The following is a 25,153-nucleotide window of genomic DNA, read 5'->3' as shown; positions in this document are numbered from 1 at the left end:
TATAATAGCCTGTACCGCAGAGAACTGACCACTCATTGCCGCTGCCCCATCGTAACCCTGGCCTTTAAGATTATTTAAATCTAAACCCCAGTTTGTCAAATTTTCGATAATTGTTTTTGTTAAATTATGCCCAGTGGTTGAAGTTACCGGAATAAATTGAAGAAAGGACTCTTTAATAGATAAATTATCGCATACGTACCGAACGCAAAGAACAAACTGCTCTATTTTGGCAATATCAGTTGTCTCATCTGCCAAGATTGCATATTATTTTGCAGATTTTACTTCTGCTATTATTTTTTGTAAAATATTTGTGTTACATGCATTTATTATTTCGTTTTGTATTGTACTACTTAAATATGTTGCGTTATTAGCAGAACTCAATATATGTTTTTTATATTTTTTCTCCCTAGCTTTTCTGGGGGAGGGGCAATTGCCCCCATTTCTTCCCCTGGATACGCCACTGCATAACACTAAATGAAAGTGAGCCTTCCGATATCTCAATAAGGACAGTACGAAGAAGACTATGTTCTAGTGGCCTTAAGAGCTACAGACCTGCAAAAGAACCCTTACTGCAGAAGAAGAACGTGAATCTACGATTACAATTTGAATGAAGTAGATCACCTTTACTGGACAATGCAGGATTGGAAGAAGGTACTGTTCAGCGACGAATCCAAATATGATCTATTTTCTAGTGATGGAATAGTACATGTTCCAAGACCGAAGGGCCAAAGATTGAGTAAGAAGTATATTCGACCAACAATTAAGCATGGAGGTGGTAACGTGATGGTGTGGGGGTGCTTTTCTTGGTATGGTACGGGGCCTTTTCATCAAGTGATAGGAAAATGGGTCCAGTTCATGGCAATGTATCGCGATATTTTACGGGATGTAATGGAGTCCTACATATTTCAATCAATGCCAGTTAATTTTTATTTCAACAGGACAACAAACTTAAGTACACTTCAAAGTTAGTAAAGGCATGGTTGGGGCAAGGAAAAATTACATTATGAATGTGGCCAGCCCAAAGTCCGGATTTAAATCCGATTGAGAATTTATGGGAACTTCTGGATCGCAACTCTGGAATGGTCAAAAATGCTGACGAGTTATTTCAAAAACTTCTTGAAGGCTGGGCCAGTATGGACAGGACAATAATACAGCATTTAATTGAATGCAAGCAGTAGTTATTGCAAGAGGTTATCATACTAAATATTAATTGATATAACATTTAAGATAAGAAATTTGAAAATTGTATATTTTTTAAGAATTAAAAGATTTTGTTTTAAGTATTTTGTCCAGCGCATTTTTGATTCCAACTAGAAACTGGCTAGTTGATTTATGCGTATATTACCATTACTTATCATTGGTCTGCAGTACGCAATAGTTTAGTTAATAAGATTTTACAATTAACGATAACGAATCAGAAATATTTCAAATTCTTATGGCCAATACTGTCAGTCAGTAAGTCCAATGGGGAATACTAACGAATTTACAGAATATATTATTATGTTATCATTCTATTATCATATTTGCATACATTATAGAAGTTGGCTTTACAAAATTATAAAAAATTCAGCAAAATCTTGATCTACTTGTTATTTGGATATTTCTGATGATATATGTAAAGACACAGAAAGAGAAAGTGATGAAAAATCAGAAAATAACATTTCAGAGGTAATTTCATATAAAATATATACAGGGTGTTCATTTGAAAACTTCCCACAACGGATTTATCGAAAACCACTGTTAAAACCCGAAATACGTCAAAAGGTTTGTCAAGGGGGACAACTTTCTAACCTAAAATTACTTCATCCCCTTTCACCCTCTGCTCCCCAGGGTCATCCCCTTAAAAATTTTAAATGGCAAGGGGTAATAGAAAATAGCTTGTTTAAAAGGTCTTTCGAAGTCTTTTATTTTGACGTTTGATTTTTTTAAATCGGTCGAATCGTTTTTGAGAAAATTAGAAAAATCTTTGTTTATCTTAATTTGTTCAGATAGAAAACAAAAACATCAGTTTTTATTTCAATAAGTGTTCAAAATGTTGCCCGTTTTTGGCCAAACAATGATATAGGCGATGTTCAAATTCCTGACGGACATTTTCAAAAACATGTGGGATATCATGGCAGCTGTCGATGAGGCGTTGACGAAGTTCATCCAAACTTTCAGGTTGGGGAGTAAACACAATAGATTTCAAATGACCCCATAGAAAAAAGTCTAACGGCGTTATATCAGGAGATCTAGCAGGCCATTCTATAGGCCCCCTTCGCCCTATCCATTTATCTGGAAACTCGTCGTCTAGCCATTGCCGAACGGGAAGAACATAGTGAGGAGGAGCGCGGTCTTGCTGGAAATATATTTCAGACGACGAGTTTCCAGATAAATAAATAGGGCGAAGCGGGCCTATAGAATGGCCTGCTAAAATAAATTAAACTAAATTATTTTGTTAAAAAAGATTTCCTTTACTTAATACACTTCTAACATCTTTAATAAATTATAAATGACTATAATTTAGAAAGAATGGAGGAAGATGTGAGAGGTATTTCAACCCTACAAGGAAAATCAAGAACAAAATAGAGCTTTGTAGGATATAACGCACGTGAGAAAGATGGTTGAAAAATAGTATTTAGAATTAGAGGCCATAGTTAGAATGCAAAACTAAGGGATTGGCTCATCCGTTGATTACCTTAACATGGCCTTGAACTGGAAGCAAACAGTACAATGTCCATAATTAGGCAAACAGCAAGTGGCTTACCAAGACAAATATAAAGCAAATGAAAATGAAAAGGGCAGCTGAATAATTAGGATTGTTTTGGACTGTTTAAGTTAAAGGCAAATTTCCTTAGAAAATGTTTGTTATTTTTTAGAATAATTTCACGAAATAATAAGTAAGAATATTCGTAAAAAAGCTTTTAATTAAAGAAAAGGCATTTCAGATCAAATAAAGAGCAGAGGTGGAACATACTTCAAACTTATGATATGTAAAAAAAGACAGTCATTTTTAAATCCACAAAGTTTCAATAAAAAGAGGATGAAAATCAAAAATAAGTAACACTAAGATTGAAGAAGAAGAAACAGCATCAAATATCACTGGTATACATTTTTTTAAGTATAGGAGTTTTGTTGATAACCACTTATCCATGGAATCTCTTACTCTTCTTCCTTTTTCTTTAATGCATAGTTTGCAGAAGATAAAAACTTTATCACAACATCACCTCAAATGTCTTTGGATTAAACTGTAATCTAACTCCTAAAATTGTATTTTTGATATTCGATTCTCTTGTCTGATTAAAATAAAGTAATTTGACTTTTAGTATATATAAGAATTTATTTTAAACAATCAAAGCAGTCAACATCATCGTCGTGATGTTGACAACATCAATCAGTCAACATCACGACTTTTTTTAAAACAGACCAGGGATATCACATTATCACCATTATGTTAATATGATCTAGAAGTAATGCAGTTATTGTGTTATCTAATACTTTCTTGTATGCTATGTCAATCCAAATCGAAAAACTGATAAAATTACAATAGTTCTTGTTAGGATTCCAATTGTTCCGAAGTCGTATTGGATGATTAAAATAAAGTTAATAATCGAAAAATTTGTTTTAAACAACCAAAGCAATACTCACTATTTCTTGTATTAACACTATCACCTAAAAATTAAAGATTTAATTGAATCCTCTGGTATACCTCTAGCCTTAGATTGCCAAGAATCAATGGTATTTTTTTCAAAAAGACCAGGACCCTAGATGCACCTGGGCTTGGATTGATTAATCAAAGTCAATTTCGACAAGAATCAAGCCATCATATTTACCAGGTCACGGAAGTTTTCGGCAGGCAAAAGCTTATTGAAGAAGCGGTTAGATAATATCTTAATCTTCCGAACTTGTCAAGCTAAATACCAATAAAGCCATATAGAGAACAACTTTATTTAATTAATGACACTAACTGGTATGACTGACGACGTTAAGCTTTCGACAAAAGAGACGAATTCACCGTGATTATTCCATGATATGCAACTAATAGAAGACAGATACAGATCTGGATGACGTATCGGACCTAAACATAGCCGATTTTCAGCAAGGAATGATTCTTAGTTGGTACTTACCAATTTCAGTGGCGTTTCTGCGATTCTGGTTTTTACCAAGGTAGGGAAAAACGCGACATCAGGAATTAGGTGTTTGGCGTTTGGTATTTACCAATTATTACTCGACTTTGAACTTGAATTACTCTTTCAGTTATATAGTCCAGAAGAAGGCTATGTTTATATTGTTAAAAATTTAATAAGGATTACGTTATGGTGTGTGCCTTTTGCAAATTGAAAAGATTAGATAGCTTTAAATTATCAAGGAGAAGAAATGGTAGTTAAGGTTATGGACCTGAAAACGGAAAGCAATTTGCTTGATGGTACATATGTTAAACATGTTATATTATATTATGTTGATCACATATTTATTAAATATACATATATTATACTATTTTATATTCTTTTCAGTTATTACATGGGAAAGTATTAATAAAGGTGCGTTACTTATTAAAGAAAAGTTTAATTTATTATTGTTATATATTTTGTTAATTTCGGTAATAAAATGTTTATTTATGTAACTTCACCGATGTAAATTAACGTGGCATTATTGAATTTATTGAAATTTATTGAATCCAATAAAACACATTCATTTTTTAGTCAAACAGAAAAGAAAAAAACCAAACAACAACTCTTTAATTGCCAATGATTAATTTATTTCAGCGACTATTTGCTTAGATCAGAATTTTTAAGTAGTGGGGGAACAATATGTCACACTTTCCTGTCAAAGTTGTCAACCAAAAAAGTAACCTTGGTTCTTACCAATTCGACGCTGAATATTGGCTAAAAGAATCTCAAATAATAGTCTGCAATCTTGGAATTTTAAAATCAACTATCTGTACAATAAGTACTGTAAAATCATAACTAATTATCTAAGGTGAGAACATCGATTTCGAGTACAGTCATCATTTAAAGAAGAAATTGCAGCAATGATGCCCGCAGGTCTTTAAACTGGTCTTAAACTAGTGAAATTTTATATATTGATGCAGTTCTCAAAGAGTTTCAATACATCAATTTCGCTTAGGCAAATAACTTGATGTTGATCGATAGGAGAAACAGAAGAAAAAATAAAAAAAGAGAAAAAGTTCTGTTGAAAGAGAAACTGTAAATACACAATCCAGTTTTCTGATTATCTTTATGAAATGCCCTTAATCTTAGTTTGAAACTTTAACTAAAGCAGCTTTTCAAAAAGAATGATATTAGCATAGCCCTCAAAGAGCAGCAAAATAGTCTGCCAATTACAAGAAGAGATTACTAATACTATTAGAAATAGAACTATGATTCTAAGAATATCTATTTTAGTCTTCAAAAAAGGTGTGCTGTCAATATTTTTTTGACTTTTTTTCAGAAACTTCGGTGTTAATGCATTTCACTTCTGTCCGCAAGTTTGAAAATTTGTTACTGGGAATATTAAGGAAGATAAGAGGAAATTTTAATCATCATTCTCTCTATATTACAGAGAATTTGAAAGGCAGACGAGTCAGCGCTCTTTACTTCTGTCGACAAATGTTTTAATTTTGGAAAAACTAGCTAAGGATCAGTTAATTTTACACTGGTTATTGGAAAGCTACCTCTATTTATATCAGAATCCATTTCGTTAGCAGATACCCAGTAGTTTCGTTTATCTATTTTATTACGTCACAATTACTGAAGTATCCTGTAAACAGTAGAGTTTTATAGATCCCGTGAACAAATAGTGATAAGTCATTAATAAGTGGCAAGAAATGCGTAAAGTTCTTCTATCTACTTGCAACCACTTGGACAGAGTCTTTTCCTCCTTATTCTCCGGAAATGGATTTTATATTAATCCATTTATGAGCTATGGAGTAATTCCGCAGGTAAAGGTACAAGCTTGTACGAAAGAATTACGTGATTTAGACTGTCATAAGCTTTAGTAAGAACAAAAAATATGCCTATATTATAAGTTATCAAGAACTTCCAGGAAGAATGACACATTTACATCTGTTTTTGATTTACACCGTCTTGGGCTAAATATTTTAAGAAAGTGACGAAGTTAAAGGCCTTAAGCTAAAAGGCCTCTTCATACACTTGAATTATGCAGGTGGGGACCCAATAGGCCTATATTTAATGTTTCCTCTATTACCTTCCTTTGCTATGAATAGGATCACGACTGATTTAATTCCATGTGAAAGTGACCATGATGAAATGATATGTTGATCATTATCTGACTATGAAACTCCAATCTTAGCTCCATATAGTGGTTTCCTCTATGCATTTATTTGCTTTATTAGGTAACATTTCATGGACTTAAGCCTAAATAATTGCTGAAGTGATCTGTAATCTATAAACCGATTTATATGGATCTCATTGGCAAAAAGTAAATTAAGGATGAGTCCTGATGAGCCTTTTTAAATACTTTGGAGAACACAGATAGTAGCGTAGTGAAGTTAATCAGTTATGTGATTGAAAAAACATTTTCATACTTCTTATCATCACCCCCACAGAGCTTTTATGAGCTGTTAGTTGTTGTTAGTTAGTTAGTTGTTAAAAGTTTCTTCGAGGGGAGAGTCTCAGTCGAGGATCTTTAAATAGTAACTAGAAAACTTTAGTAGATGTACAATTATTTTTAACCTTAAAGACATGATCAATAAAATACTTATTTTATCTTCTTCTGTATTGCCTGTAGGCTTGACATTCTTATATATTTATTGGTGTATCTTATAGATCTTTGAGATTAAATCTACTAATGTAGAAGAACTTTAAGTACTTGTCAAAATGAATGTGATGACAACCTAGCTGAGGCAATTAATGATTTCTTTAAAGAAGGAAATTTCATATCTATACTGAAATAAGCTATTCTTATTAAACTTTTAACTGATGTGCCTTCAGACCACAGACCAATTTCTCTTTTGGCATCCCCAAGACAGCATCTTCAGTAGTTCCTTAAATACCATGATATACTTAACACATCTCAGTTTTGCTTTCAAGGCTCTACAGTTAAAAGCTATGTTATTTTTCAGATGCTTGAAAGGTAGTATATCAGCCTGAATGTGGTACATTATGCTTTTACGGTTTTCTGAAATCTTTCTGCCTTTGATTGCATAGCTTAGAGTGTATTTTGCTGATTTAGTTGGCTCAGTATGCCTCTAGGGGAAAATTTTTGCAATGGTTTCAGTCCATATCATAAATTTGATTTTAACATTCGCTTTTTAAAAGGATATTATGATAAAGTTAAATTATGTTAAATTAAAGGCATATAAACTCAGTTCATTGACCTCGTTAATAAATTTATACAGTAAGTCGCCAATAATTCTACTCCTCTACTTATCATAAATTCAATTCACTTATGAGAACCCAAATGGTTTCCACACAAAATCGGAATTTTATTCAGACACATTGTTTAGGCCTTCCATACCTTTAAACGCCGATAACGTACACCAATAAAATTTTTAATTATACCATTGTGAACGAGAAAATTTCCGTGGTTTTACGCAGATATCTAACAAAAGAATTTTTAGTGTGCATTCTTGCGAATTAAACTATTGCTTAATTGTTAGATTACGAGGAGATATCGTTGGACGAGGAGCAATGTAACAGGCAAAGGTGATTACCGGATTTTCATTTAAATTGGAAGTGGCAGTTGCCTTCGTTGTCGAGGCTGATATCATTCCAAACCCACGACTAGACGCGGATGACGATCGTTAACTTTCTTGACTGTTGCCAATAACCGCGAAATAGTTGAAGGTTTTGTTATTTTTTAAATAATAACTACTTTGTATTAATAACTTGATCTTGAAGATAATTTTTTAAGGATTATTGGTATTCCCAAGCTAAGAATCAATATTTGTTCAGTTGAATGAGGAGATACTGCAACTGCTGTCTTCTGTAATCGGTCTAAAGAATTTGATTGCGTTGATCACACGATACTACTGCAAAAGCTTAAATTTGTGATTTTTGAGGTGGCTCATTACTGTGTGTTTGTCATTACAGTAGTAATAATAATAAGAGTCTTTTTATTTAGGAAAAAAAATACCATTACAAAGTTAATAGTTTAAAGGCGAGATTCAGTGCACAAAGATTCAGATATCTAAATGCCTGTTCTTCCATCTAACCTAATTATCTATACTATACTAAGTTTCAAAATAGGAATAATATAAACGCTATAAATTATAAAGAGTACATTAACCAGCAAAAAAAAAGAAAATCTGACAGCATATATGCCTACACAAGGAAAAAGAAACAAATTCAACCCCACAAACAAAACACATTACAAAGCAAAAGATACAGTCTGTTATATGTATGTATATCATAATATATAGTCTATTGCATTAATTGTTTCTGTTACCATAATCGGAATAGAGAAAAAAAAGTAAAAAAAAACGAAACACCCACTAAATTATGCTTTATTGTTCCTGCAGTAATTTCTTAAAAATGCATTTTTTAAAGAATATTAGCTCAAAATGTTTTCCACCTGGTTTCCTTCCTATGTTTTATGAGGTTGCGCTTCCTTATGCTATATATTAATCTAAGGCACGCATTTTGGAGTTTCTGACTTCTACTCTCTTCAGCAGTTCTTAAGCATGGACAGTATAAATGCTGATTTCATAGAATTTAATTGTAAGCAATGATTTTTAGAAAACTCGTAAATATTAGCAAGGTCATAATTAATGGCAGCCACCGCTTAAGAACCCTGGTTCAAATGAGAGATATATTTGAGTATCATCAGCATAATAGTGCTGCTTAGATGATATGAATATTTTTCCCATGTTTGATACATAAATTGAAAAAAGGATTGGCCCAAGGATGGAGCCCTGAGGCACACCAGAAGAAATCTCTAGAAAACCAGAATCTACCCCATTATAAGAAACAGCTTGATACCTATCTCTAAGATAATTAGCAATCAACGCGCATGCCTCCTCCCCTAAATCAACAAATGAAACAATATTTATTAAAAGATCATGTCTGAGAGGATCAAAGGCCTTGCTATAGTCAAGCATTATCAGTAATGTTAGTTTATTAGAATCAAATGCTGATAAAATATCATCAGTTATAGAGCCCAATGCCGTACAACAGCTGTGGTTCGATCTAAGCCCTGATTGTGTCACTGGTAAAATTGAGTTGTCTTTAACATATTTCTGAAGCTGCATTTCCATTACTTTTTCTAATATTTTTGATAGCGTTGGAAGAATGCTTATTAGTCTCAAATCGCTTAATGTAAGAGGATTTAACGTCCTGGGTAAAGGGCTAACTTTCGCTTTTTTCCACATTAAAGGAAAAACAGAATTTTCGAGACAGAAGTTTATGACATGGACAATATAAAGTAATAGAACAGGCAGGCATATTCAGATGGTAAGTATATTCATTTCATCAATGCCCGTGACAGTAGTTTTAATGTTATTAATAACTTTTACAATATCATACTCCGACACGGCCAAAAACCTAAAACTCGTTTGAAAAAAGTTATTTTTAACACTTTTATAATAATATAGAGTATTTTTATTAAAATGAATTTTTGGAACAGAGTTAATAAAAAACTGATTAATTTTTTCAACATTTTCAAGATTTTTCGGAATATTATTTCTATTTTGTTTATTTTTTAGGTTAAGTAATTTTATTGAGGAACAAACATCTTTTGTAGCAGTTAACTGTAAGTTAAAATATGATTTTTTTTTGATTAAGTATTGCAAGAGTGGTCATATTTCTTAGGAGTTTATAACTATTCCAGTCATCAATACTTTTATTTTTTTTGTATTTTGCTAGCATTCTATCTCTATCCTGCATCATAGCCCTTACAGCGTCAGTCAACCATGGAGCGTACGGCTTGCTAATGCAAAATTTTATAGGTGGTACATGTAAATTAAACAAGGCAACTATGTTATCGGTTATAAAAGAATTTTTTTGATCAACATCTATTAAATGATGATATTGTTCCAGGGCATAGATCGAAGATCCGACTCAAACTGTCGCAGATTTATACTTTTGAAACAGCGTGTTGTCTTAAAAACATGCATATTTTTGTTTGAATAAAACACAATCTTTATATAAATAACTTCATGATCACTTCCTTCACAGGACGTTGTTCCACTAGCTATTACAGAATCTTTGTTCGTTGTCAGGGCATAGTAAATTAATGTATCAGAGGAGAATGTTATGCGTGTTGGTCCCTCAATAACCTGAGACAAACCCAATGCCTTAAATAACTCATTAATTTTAATTACATCCGAATTTTCATAGTTAAGTAGATTTATATTAAAATCCCCAACACAATAAATATTATCATGTACTGGAATAAGATTTATCAGAGTATTTTCGAAATTATTTAAAAACTCCATGCATGAAAAAGTTGGTGGCCTATTATACACAACCCCTATAACAATATTTTTTGCTTCAATCGATAGTTTAAACCAAAGCTACTCTATGGCAAGTGGAAAGTTTATTAACAAAAAAATAAATTCATTTCTTACATAAGCGCCGACACCTCCGCCCCGACCATCCCTATCACACCTTAAAAGCCTTTATCCAGGAATTTCAAAAGACTTTTTAAGCCAGGTCTCAGTTAATCCAATAATATAATTTGAATTTAAGATTAACTGCCTAAGTTCATTAAAGTGGACATGCAAAGCCCTAATGTTAATATGAGCAATTGTCAGTGGTCTTATATTGTCAGTGGTCTTATCCTTGTGTGCTTTTGGTTGCAAAGCAATAATAATTTAAGAAATAGCACAGAACAAGATAAAATAGGTAAGAAAAGTTGTTTTCCCCCTTATGCAAACAATAGTTTTCTACTTAAATATGCTTAATACTATTTGGTAGATTTAATTAGCTAATAAAAAAAAAGATTATAAATTTAAAAGCAAAAATTGTTTTATAGCGGACTGAGATTTAATTTATTTCAAACGTATCGTCCCTAACTCCCTACTGCCCGAAAATAAAAACAAAAAATTATTAGCGGAAAAAAAAGTATTAACAAAATACCGATTTGGAAAAAAAGAACAAATTTCATTAACAAATGAGTACAACCTGTAGAAGAAATAAGCATTAATACAAATAAATAACCCATACACTAAGATCCCTAAGTACTTATAATTACAATATTTTTATTAAGAAATACCTTTTCATATACTTCTGTTTAGCATTTCATTTAACTCCAGCATGGAATGTATTTGTTTTTTTGATTATTGTACATAATACCTTTCTATTGAAGGTCCAGCATTTATTAACACCAACAGCATTATTTACACCAACGCTTAAACGAACTTTTATAAATAACTGAAGATTTTGGTTAATAAGGTGTTCACTTATCACTGCCTTTGAGGTTTTTTTTGGTTTTAAAAATATTATCGCGAGCCCAACGGTTTAAAAATTGCACAGCAACTGGCCTCACTTTTCCGGGTTCCGGCCGGCCTAGGCGATAACAATAGTCAAAAGTCACTGGTTGACAGGTCAAATTTTAGATGGTGTTTGACCAAATCGCATATTTTTTCCGGCATATTTTCTGTTTGGGTCTCAGGAATTCCATTTATGATTAAATTACTAAACAAATCTGCCTGTTTATCATCGGAAATTTGGGTTTCAATATTCTTAATATCCTTAAGTTTAAGAGCTTGAAGTTCCTGTAAGATGTTCTTTTCAAACAATGCCAGTGTCTCCAACCACAAGGCTTCCAGATTTTTAGTGGGTGACTTAGAACGAACTGAGGCAGACACTCCTGGCTTATCAGCTACAAGTTATTTTTTCATTAATCCTAGATTTGAGGTTCACAAGCCAGAGTACTTTCTCACATTTAGTTTGAGCTTATTGCTTTTACACCAGTTTTCAAGAAGTCAAGAAGTACATATAAAAGTATATTGTGCCATGAAGATATGGATTTGTTGCATCATAGCATTGTAGTGTCCTTGGGCAACACCATAAAGTTACTTAATATTTCGATATTTTTAATATCATTGACATCGGGAACAATAGACGCTCACAATACACAGCCCTTTGATGTCTCCAGAGCGATGTGTTACACCCTAGTGGTGTCACCTTCGTTACTAGGACAACATTCGATCGAGAGTTGACCAGCTGAAAGTTAATCTACAATCAGGTTTAAGCGACTTGAAAGTTCTTCAGGTCGTTTATTGATAGAGATCTCAAATTTTTAACTAAAGGAATCTTGAAGCGAGTTATCTAGTTGTAATGCCTTGAGTACTTCAGGAGCTGGATGAAGAATTTGCCAAAAGAGGCTATTGATCACTTATTTCAAGTCTTCGTTATGGTACCTACTTCTGGAATTTATAAAGTAGCCATCTCTTTTAGGCTCTGTTTATATTGCAAAAGAGTTCTCTTCACGCACATCGTTCATTTTAAATGTGGCCAATCTGCATTAATCCAGAGGATTCATAGAAACTTTATCAGAGAATCTCAGCTTGTACCATTGCCAATATCTGATTATTATTTAGCAAAAAAATGCTCTTGATTATGTTGGAATGTGCAACTCTAAGAGCATATTATTAGTTTATTGATAGAATTTCGGATGTCCTACCTGTCAGAAATCATAGAAATGTTTTTGGACTTAATGAAAGAATTTGATACTATTTACCATGAGACCATTTTGATCAGGAAGCCTAATCCCAATATCTTGGATACACGACCCTAGAGCAGGATCATTATCAAATGGATAGAATTTTTAGAAGGAAGCTAAAGATGTAAAAAGATGAGACTTTAATCTTTTACTCAAGAAAGAAAATCATCAATCCTAAAAAAAAACAAAACATTAAAAATTGCAAACTTTGTGGAGTTAAGGAATTTCTCAAAAAAGAACACAAATAACATTAAGTTCAATATCAAATTACCAAAGTTATCATATGATCTCTTTCTATTCTCCAAATTTGCTTCTACGAGGTTTTTGTATGGAATTTATAGGATCTTAGAACCGTTTGATGATATAAGGAACCATAAAGAATTGATTTAATCAATTTTATGAATTCGACAAGGAGACCAACCTGTTGGAACAAAGACTTCATCGAATAAGAAAAGTAATGTTCACCTCAGTATCTTCACAAAGATTCACTTGATGTGCAATGATTACCAACGCAACAGAGGTAGTATTCTACAGTACAGTACGGGAGAAATCACTGTAGACTTTCTGGAAGCCAAAAAACTAAAGGGTGCTTAAACCTTTTTAGAGGTTTAAGGAGTAAGAGAGTTTTGGAGTTAATAAAATGCAGTATTTAAGAGTGCAGTTTTATATCAAGTGACCAATTTTTAATGAGTAATTTTTTTAATCAATTTAAAAGCTGTAACATCCTGCGGACTGAAATTAATATTATAACATACATAACAGCGAGCAAATTGCTGTACCTAACTTAACACAGACAATATCCTGGTCTACCGTTTAATAATATACAGATCCCTATTGTGCCATAGAAGTGCACGACCGCTCTATCACTATTTAATAATATTTCATCTAAGCAAGGACTGAACCGTGACCACACTCGCTCAACTTCTTAGACTTACAGTTAGCAAGATGAACTTTCTTAAATACTATTGATAAAAATACTCTACTCCACATTAATCTTGAACTCATTAAGAAGCTTCCACATTACTGTTTTATGTGGCAGAGTTAAAGGCAGGTCATACAATACAACAGGAGGCCACCTCTCTATCACTAAAGCTCAAATAGACTTCATTTGGCATGTTGTGGCAATTGTGCATAGACTCAGCTTCAAATGAGGTCAGAGCTTTGAAATAATGAATAATTACTTCTATATGTACTTAAATTCTTAATCGTCTTAGGTGCTCAAGTCCTCTTGTTTCCTCTTTTAAATAATCAATTTGAGAAGAAATGTTTATTGTGTTATTTGTTTGAATTGTTATCCATGGGGCCACGGCATAAAAATGAAAGTGGAACACTTTCAATAATCCTTTATACATTCAGAGATCTTAATTTACGTTAGGAAAAATATCTTTTAGATAGCGCTTTAGGTACCTATTGAGAAACAAGGGCAAGAATAAATATTCCTATATCAAAAACTATATTGGAATACATTTATTTTGTAAAAGTCGATTGCAAATGTATTTTTAGTGACAACTTAAAAGCTATTTCTTATATAAAGTATAAAAGTTCATATATTTATGACAGCATTAAATTGAAATAATATTTTATCTTACTTCTTTGCTTGATTGACCAACTTGTCGACTCTGTTATCTTCATTCAAAACTGTACGGTTAGGTATTCTAGATTCTAGAAGTGATATAGTGACTATGCCCAATGGTTCCTCACTCTTTTTTCAGTAGACTCTTCGTCTGTTTCTTAGGATTCTCCAAGTGATCATTTAGTATCAATGAATGGTATTACCTTGTGCTGACCTCATAACTTTTTTACCATTTTAACCCTTTTTATTATTCATCTTTGTTGGTGATTATGGACTCTTATGTATTTTTAGGAAATGATTGAAATAACAATAATTATGTCAGAAAGAGAAAAATATTAGTAAAATCTACAAACGCACTATATGTTTGTCTAAACTTTCTATCTATGTAATGAATGCAAGAGACATAGGAAAACAGTGAGATCCCCGATACTTTTAAGTATCGTTTGGCGATCATGATGAAGTCTTTTAATACTCTTTCATGCCGTTTCACACTAAAATGCCTATCACCATGTCGATTTAATGCGGAAAGATCTAATTTTACCAGCATTAACGTCTAGATGACCTTCAAAGGTAATGATCCGTATATTCTTACGGATATTTAAATTTGCTACATAAAGGCACTTGAATTTTTCTGAGTTTCAGGAGATTTAATCCTCACAATTTATTTTACACTTCTTTTATTTTGAAAGAAATATAATGTAAATTTGCTACCATTGTTATTTTATTGTTGCAGATCAATGAACTCTCAAACTATTTAAGCCATGTCTAATTATTCTTTTAATATTTCCGTATATATAAATGACTTTATGGGTATTTGAGGTTTAGTCTTAAAAATGGAAAAAACAAATTGTTAAAAAAGGATCAAATTTAAAAATGGTGAAAGACGTTATCTTTTAAAAAAATATAACAAGTTTTTATGACATTTATAGACTTGTACATGTTACAGGAATACTGGCTTAGAATAAAGTTTTTTGAAACGTTTAATTATATTTTAATATTGACCATAATTTTATATTGTTTTTATAAAAAGTTGCAATAATTAAAATAAAATTTAAATTGAAGAGTGTAACTTAAATAAAACAAGAACTAATTAAAAAGTTACTCAAATGCGAGAATAGTATCTAATTTAAAAAAATTAGAAAAAAAAATCAAATAGATAGATAAAAATTGTTTTTTTCTTTAATTTAATTTAAGAAAGTCTTTCTTTTATTAATTTTTAAAATTCTCTTTTCGAGACTCTTGACATTTTTTAATATGACCCTTTGCAAGATTAAAAATTTTTGAAATTGAATAGTTATTTAATAACATCATATGTTAAAATATATTTTAGTTATTAAATAATTATATTAATTATTTTATTTATATATTCTAAATAAATATAATTTAGAATATATAAATAGGAGGAGAAATATACGGTAATGGAAATTAAAGGGAATTATGGTGTGTTTCTTTAAATTTAAAATTCATATTTTGATTAAAATCTTGAAAATAAGTTTTTTTTTTCAATTCACTTCAAACAGTTTTTGCAAAATAGATATAAAAGTTTTTAATAATTCTTTAAAATTTCGATGGGAACATTTTATGAAGAACCTTTGAAGATTAAAATTAAATAATTAAATAAAATATGAATATTAATAAATGTTAAAATAAATTTTAACTGAAATACTTAGATTAAAGAGAAAAAAATTTTTAACTTAAAGAAAATTTAAGAAAATTAATGTACTTTTTTCTCATATTCAAAGTTTGTGTTTTAATTTGTAATTAATCTTATCTCAGTTAATACATTATTATTAAACAGTTCATTTCATATTTTCATTTTTTTTATCTTATAGCTTAATTTTTTTTTTTGAAGTTTTAGTATAGTAAACAAAAACATTAAATAAACAACCTAAAGAGTTTTTTAATTAAAATATTATTAAAATGAAATGTTTGGACAATTTTTAATTAAGGAAAATCAAATAAAGAAAAATATCTAATGTAAAATTTATAATTTTTTTATGTAACATTGGCAAAGATTAAAGAAACATTAATATATATAATTTTTGCTTAAAAAGGAAAACCTAAGTTTTTTAACCCTCGCCGCGACGACCGGGTTTTGAGATAAATAGGTATATGCTAAAACTCCATTTTTTACAGATCTAAACAAGATAAGTTGCGTATATGTCCAATTTATTGCTTTGTTGTTCAGTTTACTGTCGAACGTTACTGTGAGAGGGTTATTTTATTTTTCAATAATAAATAGTAAAGTGCCATGTGGTCTAAAAATAAGGGTTTATCCGACAAGGAACTCTACGAAATATTGATGCATTCTTCAGATGACGAGTGCGAAACCGAAATACCTTTGGAACAGGCATTTAGTGATTTGTCAGATGATGAGGAAACCTCGGATGAAGAGCCGGATACATGACGGCAATCTTTCATTTCAAGAGTTAGAAGAACAAATACATTTACCTGATCCATTAGAAGACGAAACAGTGAGCAATAAACAGTCGTACGAAGTTGATAATCGCACTTGGTATACTGTTGCACATAAAACAGGAAAATCCACAACATGCAATATCTTGCAAGAAAATAATGGTCTCACAGATATAAGCAAAGATATAAATTCTATCATTGACTGTTTTAAGCTGTTCTTTTCTAATGATTTATTAGATATTATGATAAAATACACAAATAAAAAAGCTAAAGTCTTTATAAACACCTATAATGAAAGTCATCAAGTCAAGATGGAATCATGGATTGAGGTAGACACTACAGAATTTCTCGCTTGCCCTGGAATCCTTATTCTTACCGGTAGATTTCGAGAATCAAGAGAAAGTGTACAGGGTGGGCCAATTTAGACGTTTTCTTATGGGAAGTCATGTCCCTGTTAGAGATAAAAAAATTTTGACCTCCATTCTTTGGGCTCAAATTTTAAAAGAAGTTTATTGAAGTAAATGAAATTTTGCTATGGCAAACAGTTTGGCCGCTAGAGGGCGTTTCTGAAATTTGGTCATTTTTGTTTTTCGGCTATGGCTGCTGTGTTTTTAAAGATAAATGATTTCTGTAAAGACTTTCTTATAGCACTTTTAAGCGCTTAACATGCTCATGATATTTAAATTTATACAGGGTGCTTCATTATTAAATTTTTTTTTTTTTTTTAATGGAATGCATATTATTTTTTTGCATTTTCTTGTAGCCCTTAAAATTCCCTTTTCAAATATATATAACACTTATAATCTAAATTCATTAGTTTAGGAGATATAAATAGATTTCTTAAGTATCAATAAATTATAATGCCGTGCCATTTAAAACGCCTAAAAAACAGAATAGGCGGGTGACACAATTGCGGGTGAAACAATTGCGTAAAGGGTTGAGTAGGCGGTTGTCAAACTGCTTTGAGTAATACGTCATTTTGACATAAACAAGCTTATTTTCATAATCTGTTTTACTTTGTATTTCTTTTATGTGATAATCACAATGTATCAAAACTATGAAAAATTCGATATGATTAAATGTTTTATTGAATGTAATGAAAATGCAAGAGAGGCCTGTAATTTATATCAACGACGGTATCCAGAACGGGGGCAGCCACATAGTACGCTGTTTGAGAAATTAAAAAGAAACCTTATTAATTTTGGTTCTTTTGCTAAACCGCGAAGAAATGCTAATAATAATATAAATGACGATCAAGAACTGTTGGATATAACAGTTTTGGGCGCAATTGAAAATAACTCTAATCTATCCACCCGGAAATTGGAAGTAGAAACTGGTGTGCCAAGGACCTCTGCAAGACGGATTTAAAAAAAATATAGGTATAAAGCTTATCAAACCCGAAAAGTTCATCATCTCTTTCCTGCGGATCGTGATAGAAGATTGGAATTCTGTCGGTGGTATTTGCAAAAGTGTGGTCAAGATACAACATTTGGCTACAATTGTATTTGGATGAAGCATCGATTAGTAGTGCAGGCATTTTTAATAGGTATAATAGGTATACCTGGGCTCGAGCAAATCCTCACGCAACGGTGGCTGTAAGAAATCAAGGCCGTTACAGTTTTAGTGTATGGGTAGGCATATTTCGTGGTAGATTTATTGGTCCCTATATTTATGATGGACAGTTAAATTCAGAGCGATATTTACAAATTCTGCAAACGCAAGTTGAGCGCTTCCTAGAGGAATTGCCTCTAGCGCAGCAGAGGCATCCTATATTTTTCCAGCAGGATGGTGCGCCACCGCACAATTCTAGAGTGGTCAGTAATTATTTAAATGAGCAGTTTGGTGAGCAGTGGATAGGAAATCAAGGTCCAATACGTTGGCCGTCTAGATCCCCTGACTTAACACCCTTAGATTTTTATCTTTGGGGAAGAATAAAAGACTTGGTATACCAACAGCCAATTACTTCAAGAGTAATGTTGAAAGAAGCTTTACATAATGCATTTGCAACAATAACAAATATTGAATTAAGAAACGCTGTTGATAATGTTGAAAAACGTAGCCGCTAGTGCATTGATCAGGAAGGAGCTCAGTTTGAACACTTGTTATAAGTACGTAATATATAGAGTTGCAGTTTTAGTTAAAATATCAATAAAAAAATAAAATCTGGTTTTTACTTTTTGTTTGTTAGTTCATATTCTAAGTTTAAAATAAATAAATAAATAAATACTTTTATTTTTTTTTATTTTTTTACAGTATTATTTTGTTTTTATAACTGTATTTGTCCATTAATATAATTAATATTTAATAAAACAGGAGCTATTGTTTAATTTACTTTTGATTTTTAAAAGCGCTTACTAAAGTATCACAAATAAAAAATACAGAACCTATAACGTCCTTTTTTAATCTTTGAGTGTCTTAAATAACTGCACTTATTTTTAATAAGGACGTTGATATCGCAGGCCCTTAAATTCTCATTATATTTGATAAAACATCTAATCATATGGAATTTTTTGAAAAATTGATACGTTTTTGGATTCTAATATCAAAATATAAATACAAAGGAAAACATAGATTATAAAAACAAGTTTGTTTATGTAAATATTAAGCCTCACGTATAGCAGTTTTAAACACGCCTACTCTTCCGTTTACGCGATTAAAATGGCGGGTCATTACCTACGTGTTTTTAATATTTAAGAAATTTATTTATATATCGTAAACTATTAAATTTAGATTATTAGTGTTATATATATTTGAAAAGGGAATTTTAAGGGCTACAAGAAAATGCAAAAAAATAATATGCATTCCATTAAAAAAAAAAAAATTAATAATGAAGCACCCTGTATAAATTTAAATATCATGAGCATGTTAAGCGCTTAAAAGTGCTATAAGAAAGTCTTTACAGAAATCATTTATCTTTAAAAACACAACAGCCATAGCCGAAAAACGAAAATGACCAAATTTCAGAAACGCCCTCTAGCGCCCAAACTGTTTGCCATAGCAAAATTTCATTTGCTTCAATAAACTTCTTTTAAAATTTGAGCCCGGAGAATGGAGGTCAAAATTTTTTGATCTCTAACAGGGACATGACTTCCCATAAGAAAACGTCTAAATTGGCCCACCCTGTACGTAGTTTATGGTCGACTACAAACAATGCAGTCACCAGGCCTATTTATCAGGCTACTATGTCCAGAAATCGGTTCACTGACATTTTACGTCACCTTCTTTTCGATGATCTATCTACAAGGGCTGAGAGAAGAAAGGAGGATAAACTTGCTTCGATTCGTGAGATCACTGAGGTATTTTCTGAGAATTGTAGGAAATCTTACAATCCTTCAGGTTTTGGAACTATCGATGAGCAATTGGTAACTTTCCGGGGTCGTTTCTCATTTAAAGTTTACATACCAAGTAAACGCAAATATGGTATAAAAGTATGAAGAAAATTTTTATTTCTGAAATTTTGAAGTGTATTTAGGAAAAATAAATGGAATAGTAGAAAAGAATCAAGGACCACGAGTTGTTAAAACTTTAGCAAGCCACTGGTATCGAAATATAACCACTGATAGTTTTTTCACCGACATCACTTTAGCAGAAGATCTTTTGTCTATGATTTGATATTCGCGAAAGAGCAACGTATTCTTCACAGTTTCTTTTCACACGAAATCTTACTTTAGTATCCTACGTTACGAAACCCTTCATGAAAAAAAAAATTGTGGTACTGCTATCTTCAATGCATCACCAACATGACATTGCGGGGGAGGATTTGAAATTTAAACCTTCTAGATCTAGATATAATAACATTCTATAATGAGACAAAAAGTGGCGTCGATTGCTTGGATAAAATTGTACGTGAGTACTCTTCCAAAAGATGGCCTCTACGTTTATTTTTTAATTGGCTTGATGTCGCTTCATATAATGCCTTTGTCATTTGGATTACAAAAAACCCAGACTGAAAAAGTTCTAATGGTAACTTAAAAAGAAGAAGGAAACTTTTTTTAGAAGAACTAGGTAACATGTTGACCCATGATAATATTGTTCGGCGAGCAGAAAAAATTCATGAGGATGATAGAGGGTTTTCCGCAGCTACATGTCAAGCTATTGAAACTACGGGAGTTCCAATAAAAAAGGAGCAGTCCAATCCCCACGCGGGCGCAAAAAGAAGTAGATGTTTTCAGTGCCGGGGAAATGATAACAAATATTCCACAAAATGTGACAAGTGTCAAAAATTTGTTTGTCCCACACACTCAGAAATTAAAATTTGTAAAACAGTAGTATGCTCCTATGGTTTAAAAGACAAGGATGGAGAATAAGGACTAATGTGATTTTTTTAAACACATAAAAGTAAATATTTAGTTTGTTATTATTTTTCGTACATCTTTTATTATGATTCAAATAAAAATTATACAAAAAAAAAGGGTCAATTTTGACCCGGTTCTGGGATCCAAAAAAATATTATTATTTTGGGACGGCTAGGGTTAAATAAAACCACAATTTAAAATTATGTTTTTTTTAAATTTGAATAATTTTTGCTAAACGAACTGTAATAGTAATTAGTTTAATAATATTGCAAAAGAATTTTCAAGGCTCTTTTAAGGATCTATTTAAGTAAAATATTAATAAAATAAAATGCCAAGATGCAATTTTTAATTAGAACATTATAAAATGTAATTTAGATGTTTTGAGAAAGCCTAAAGAAAAATAGAAATACGTAAATGTAGTTGTTTTATTTTTAAGTGTTTTCAAAAAAAATAACTTATTCTTAAAAGAAAAATGTCAAATATTATCTATTATATTGGGTTAACAACAGAACTTGCTGACAACAGAACCTATTTTGTAGGCATATAATATAATCGAGGTGGGTGAAGCCTGGTCGTGTATGAAGCGCATTAGGTCTTGCAGTCCTGACAGTGAAGGTCTCCAGATGTTAAAAATGTCAACACTGGCTTGGCTGAAGATTCCTTGGGTTTATGTGATGTAAATTGCTTTTAGAAAGTTGCTTTTCTTCTAATGTTGTCCCCCCAAATCAATACTTTTAACAAAATCTTTTATTGAAGATGAATGTCTTCAACAAAATTCTGTTTGTTCAATGATCCTGATCTGAAAACCTCTGCTGTTCGGGTCCACTGTTAATGTTTTTTTCTCCTGACTTCCAGTATGGTTCGCTTTGTCTAGCCTTTATACATATGACTCTTCATATTCGCAGGGGATTTGGTTTACGCAGTTCCTGGTGTCCAGTAGGCATTCTGGCTTAGTATTTGATACTAAACCTCGTATGGTCGCCTTCCAAGTGAAGACAGTCTTGATCTGGCAATTCTCTGGAAAATTTTCTTCGAAGTTCCCCTACAGTTGCGAGCTTCATATCTTATCTTTATTAGTTTGCTGGGATACTTATTCTGTTGTAAATCTTTTGTGATGTTTTCAATTTCCCTGTTGAGGTCAAAATTGTTTTTGCATATTGTGGCTGTCCTCATATACAGATTTTAAATGATTCCCACCTTTGTTAAACCAGGCTGATTAGAGTTGTAATGTATGTATTATCTTGTGTGTGTTAGTTTACGACAGATTGATCTCCTTAGGTGTCTATTATTTTTTTTACAACAACATTTGAGAAGTTTCAAACTCCATCGTGAACTTAATGCTTTACTCAATGTTAATATTGTGCTTCAAAATGTGTGCTAGGTCTGTATTGCTTTTGTCCAAAAAAAATTATTATTGATATATCCAAGATTTTCTCTAGCATTCTCCTCGAACCATACTTCGTGTATATATTTCCTGCTACTGCAGATGACGACGAGCCTAGTAGAAGTCTTTTGTCCTATGCGTAAAACCTATCTTTGAATTAAACTAGTAGGAGTTACAAAGATAAGCCTCCAAAAGGTTCATCATTCCCTCCAGTAGAAGTTCAGTGCGTTCTGCAAGTGTTGCATCCTGTTTGAGTTTTTCCCTGACGTTAAGTGATTTTCCCTTAAAACATTAAAGCTTCAACAAAATGAGCTGAGCTTCCTACATTCTATATTCCCTTGTTAATGCTCAACATACATTTTGTTAGTCTTACAGTTGATATTGGACATACTTTCTAGCCGAAAAGTCATGCTAAAGTTAAAATAAAGTCAACGGAATTTAAAAAACTAGATTTTACTACTGATCAATTACTACCACTTTTAAAAACAGACCGTAAAAATATATGATTACATAAACAATACTTTTTTATTTATTTTACATTTTAGACCCCGCATTAGTATATTTTTTCAAATATTTTTTAAATGTCAGAATAACATATTTGCAGCTTGAAAGATGTTTCATCTTTTAGCTATATCTAGCATCTAAAAGTAATGTAATTATATTTTATTTAGTTTTATTTATATTTTCATATGTAGCAATAATATATTAAATAGTCTCCAAAAACTAAAATCAACTCGCGAAAAAATACATGGGCATTAAGGAGAAAAAGAGAAGAAAGAAAATCAGTTATTGCAAAAAATACACTCACCAGTATCCTCGTTAGCTTCTTCCAGCGATTTGGCCGCCCTGTCCCTAAAATGCTGCGACCACCCTGATTTTTTGCTTTTTGCCTTTTCTCGAACCCTAAAACAATCATTTATTTAGATTCAATTATTAAGACAATATTCCAGCACCTTCACCCGAACTCAACCATTATAATAAACTCATTCACCATTCACCAACATATCAAGATACTGTCCAAGCTTGTAGAAATACTTACAAAATAAATGTGTTAGTAACTTCAATATCAGTCATAACATCTTCCCAGTCATCACTGCGGTCAGTAGCTGACGTCCTGTCGCTTAGATCACTGGGTGGTCTGTAATAGACATTCTCAGCGTTGTCGTAGTCATGCCAATTTGGCACTGCTTGTCCATAGAGGCTGTTACTTTTTAGTTCTGAGGATATAATGCTGTCTCTGTTAGAACCGTTACTGCTGGCCGTTAGCTGAGAACCTACAAAAAGGATCACATATGTATTTCCAGCATAACAGTAAACAGGGTGTTAGGTTAAACAGGGCCAAACTTCAAGAGGTGATTCTGCTTTGAATAGTTTAAAATAGAAGGGGTTACCAGCCAGTAGGACAGACAAGATGAGAGAAGTTAAAAAAAACGGAAAATTATCAGTGGGTGGTTTGTACTTCTTCTATTAAATAAATCTTTGGTAGTAGATTTTTTTATGTCTTCCAGAAGTTAGAAATAGTTTTTTACGTTTTCCGGATTTTGCAATAATTTCTTATATCTTCCAGGAATTGCAATTAATTTATCATATTTAATTAACATTCAATTTTGTTACTGGATTTTAGAGCATTTAAAGTAATGTTTAATATGCGTTTCCAGAATGTTACGAGTAATATTTGCTTACATGTGATAAAGATATAGCAATTTTAAATTTATTTGATCTGAAGCCACTAAATTCAATTAATACTTTTATGGGCAAGACTTCAGATCTGGTTGTTTCAAATCTTAATACCAAAATATTAAAGTCAAATAATCCCTTCTTAAATGAGGACATATACCATCCAGCATTTATTTTCCAAGGCTTAAAGAACATAGAGGTAAAACATTTTGAAATGAATATAAATAAAATTTTGCAAAAAGTCATTTTCTATCACTTCATAATATGTTAAAAGCGTGTGACTGGTCTAGTGTTAATAAACATATGATGAATTTAATAAGGGTTTGGATGCCTTCTATTTATGCATGTATGGTTGTTTGGATGCTTCTGTGTCTAAATTTAGGATAAGGGACTTTAAGCCTATTAGGTGTCATCCCCCTTGATTCACTATTAGTCTGACCCATAAGGGGCCATTGTCTTCGACTAGTACTATCCCCTCTTCACCTGAGAATCTTAACGATTACTTTGTAAACGTGGCTAAAAACCTAAGGACTACTATAACACCTTCCCATGATCCACTTTCATATTTCTCTAATGAAAACTCACATAGTTTCTTTTTTACCCCTGTACTAATAACAGAGCTTCAAAGTACAATATATGAAATAAGAAACAAATTATCATCTGGTACAGATGGTCTTAGTCTATCTTAAAAATGTTCTCAAATCTGCCTGATAACACCTTAAACCATCTGAGAAATCTAATTAACAAATCATTTCAAAATGGGGTCTTTCCTAACTGCCTTAAGACTGCAATAATTATTCCCTTGCATAAAGGAGGAGATAAAGAGCAAGCTTCAAATTATCGTTCAATCACTCTCCTTCCAACGTTTTCGAAGATCAAGAAAGATTGGTTAAAAAGAGGCTATTATCATTCCTGTTTAAATATAAAATACTAACTCCCCATCCATTTGGCTTCTTGAGTAATAAATGCACTAATAGTGCTATGTTCTCCCTTTTTAACAGTGTTTACTGCAGTATAAACAATCATCATTCAACAACAACTGTTTTCTGTGATTTCTCCAAGGCTTTTGATTGTGTAAACCATACTATCTTGATCAACAAATTACAGCACTATGGGTTCAGAGGAACGCCTCTCGAATGGTTTAAGTTCTATCTTAGCTACAGACGTCAGCTTGTAAAGGTTCATACGACCATGTCTTCTAGC

General features: G+C 31.9%; 1 protein-coding gene across 1 annotated transcript in view; it reads right to left on the bottom strand.

Annotated features, from left to right (window-relative positions):
* The window catches only part of LOC126746543 (uncharacterized), a 112,248-nt gene that overhangs the window by 33,310 nt on the left and 53,785 nt on the right, over nucleotides 1–25,153 (bottom strand). Inside the window, exons 3-4 of the mRNA XM_050454851.1 lie at nucleotides 23,313–23,547; nucleotides 23,082–23,176 (exon numbers count right to left, since the gene is read on the bottom strand). Coding sequence (XP_050310808.1) covers nucleotides 23,082–23,176; nucleotides 23,313–23,547 — 330 coding nt within the window. The remainder of the gene's footprint in view (nucleotides 1–23,081; nucleotides 23,177–23,312; nucleotides 23,548–25,153) is intronic.

The sequence above is a fragment of the Anthonomus grandis genome, chromosome 17 (genome assembly GCF_022605725.1).
Source record: "Anthonomus grandis grandis chromosome 17, icAntGran1.3, whole genome shotgun sequence".
Classification (NCBI taxonomy): Eukaryota; Metazoa; Arthropoda; class Insecta; order Coleoptera; family Curculionidae; genus Anthonomus; species Anthonomus grandis.
The sequence above is the reverse complement of the archived record's forward strand: the minus strand, read 5'-3'. Positions and strand labels throughout refer to the sequence as shown.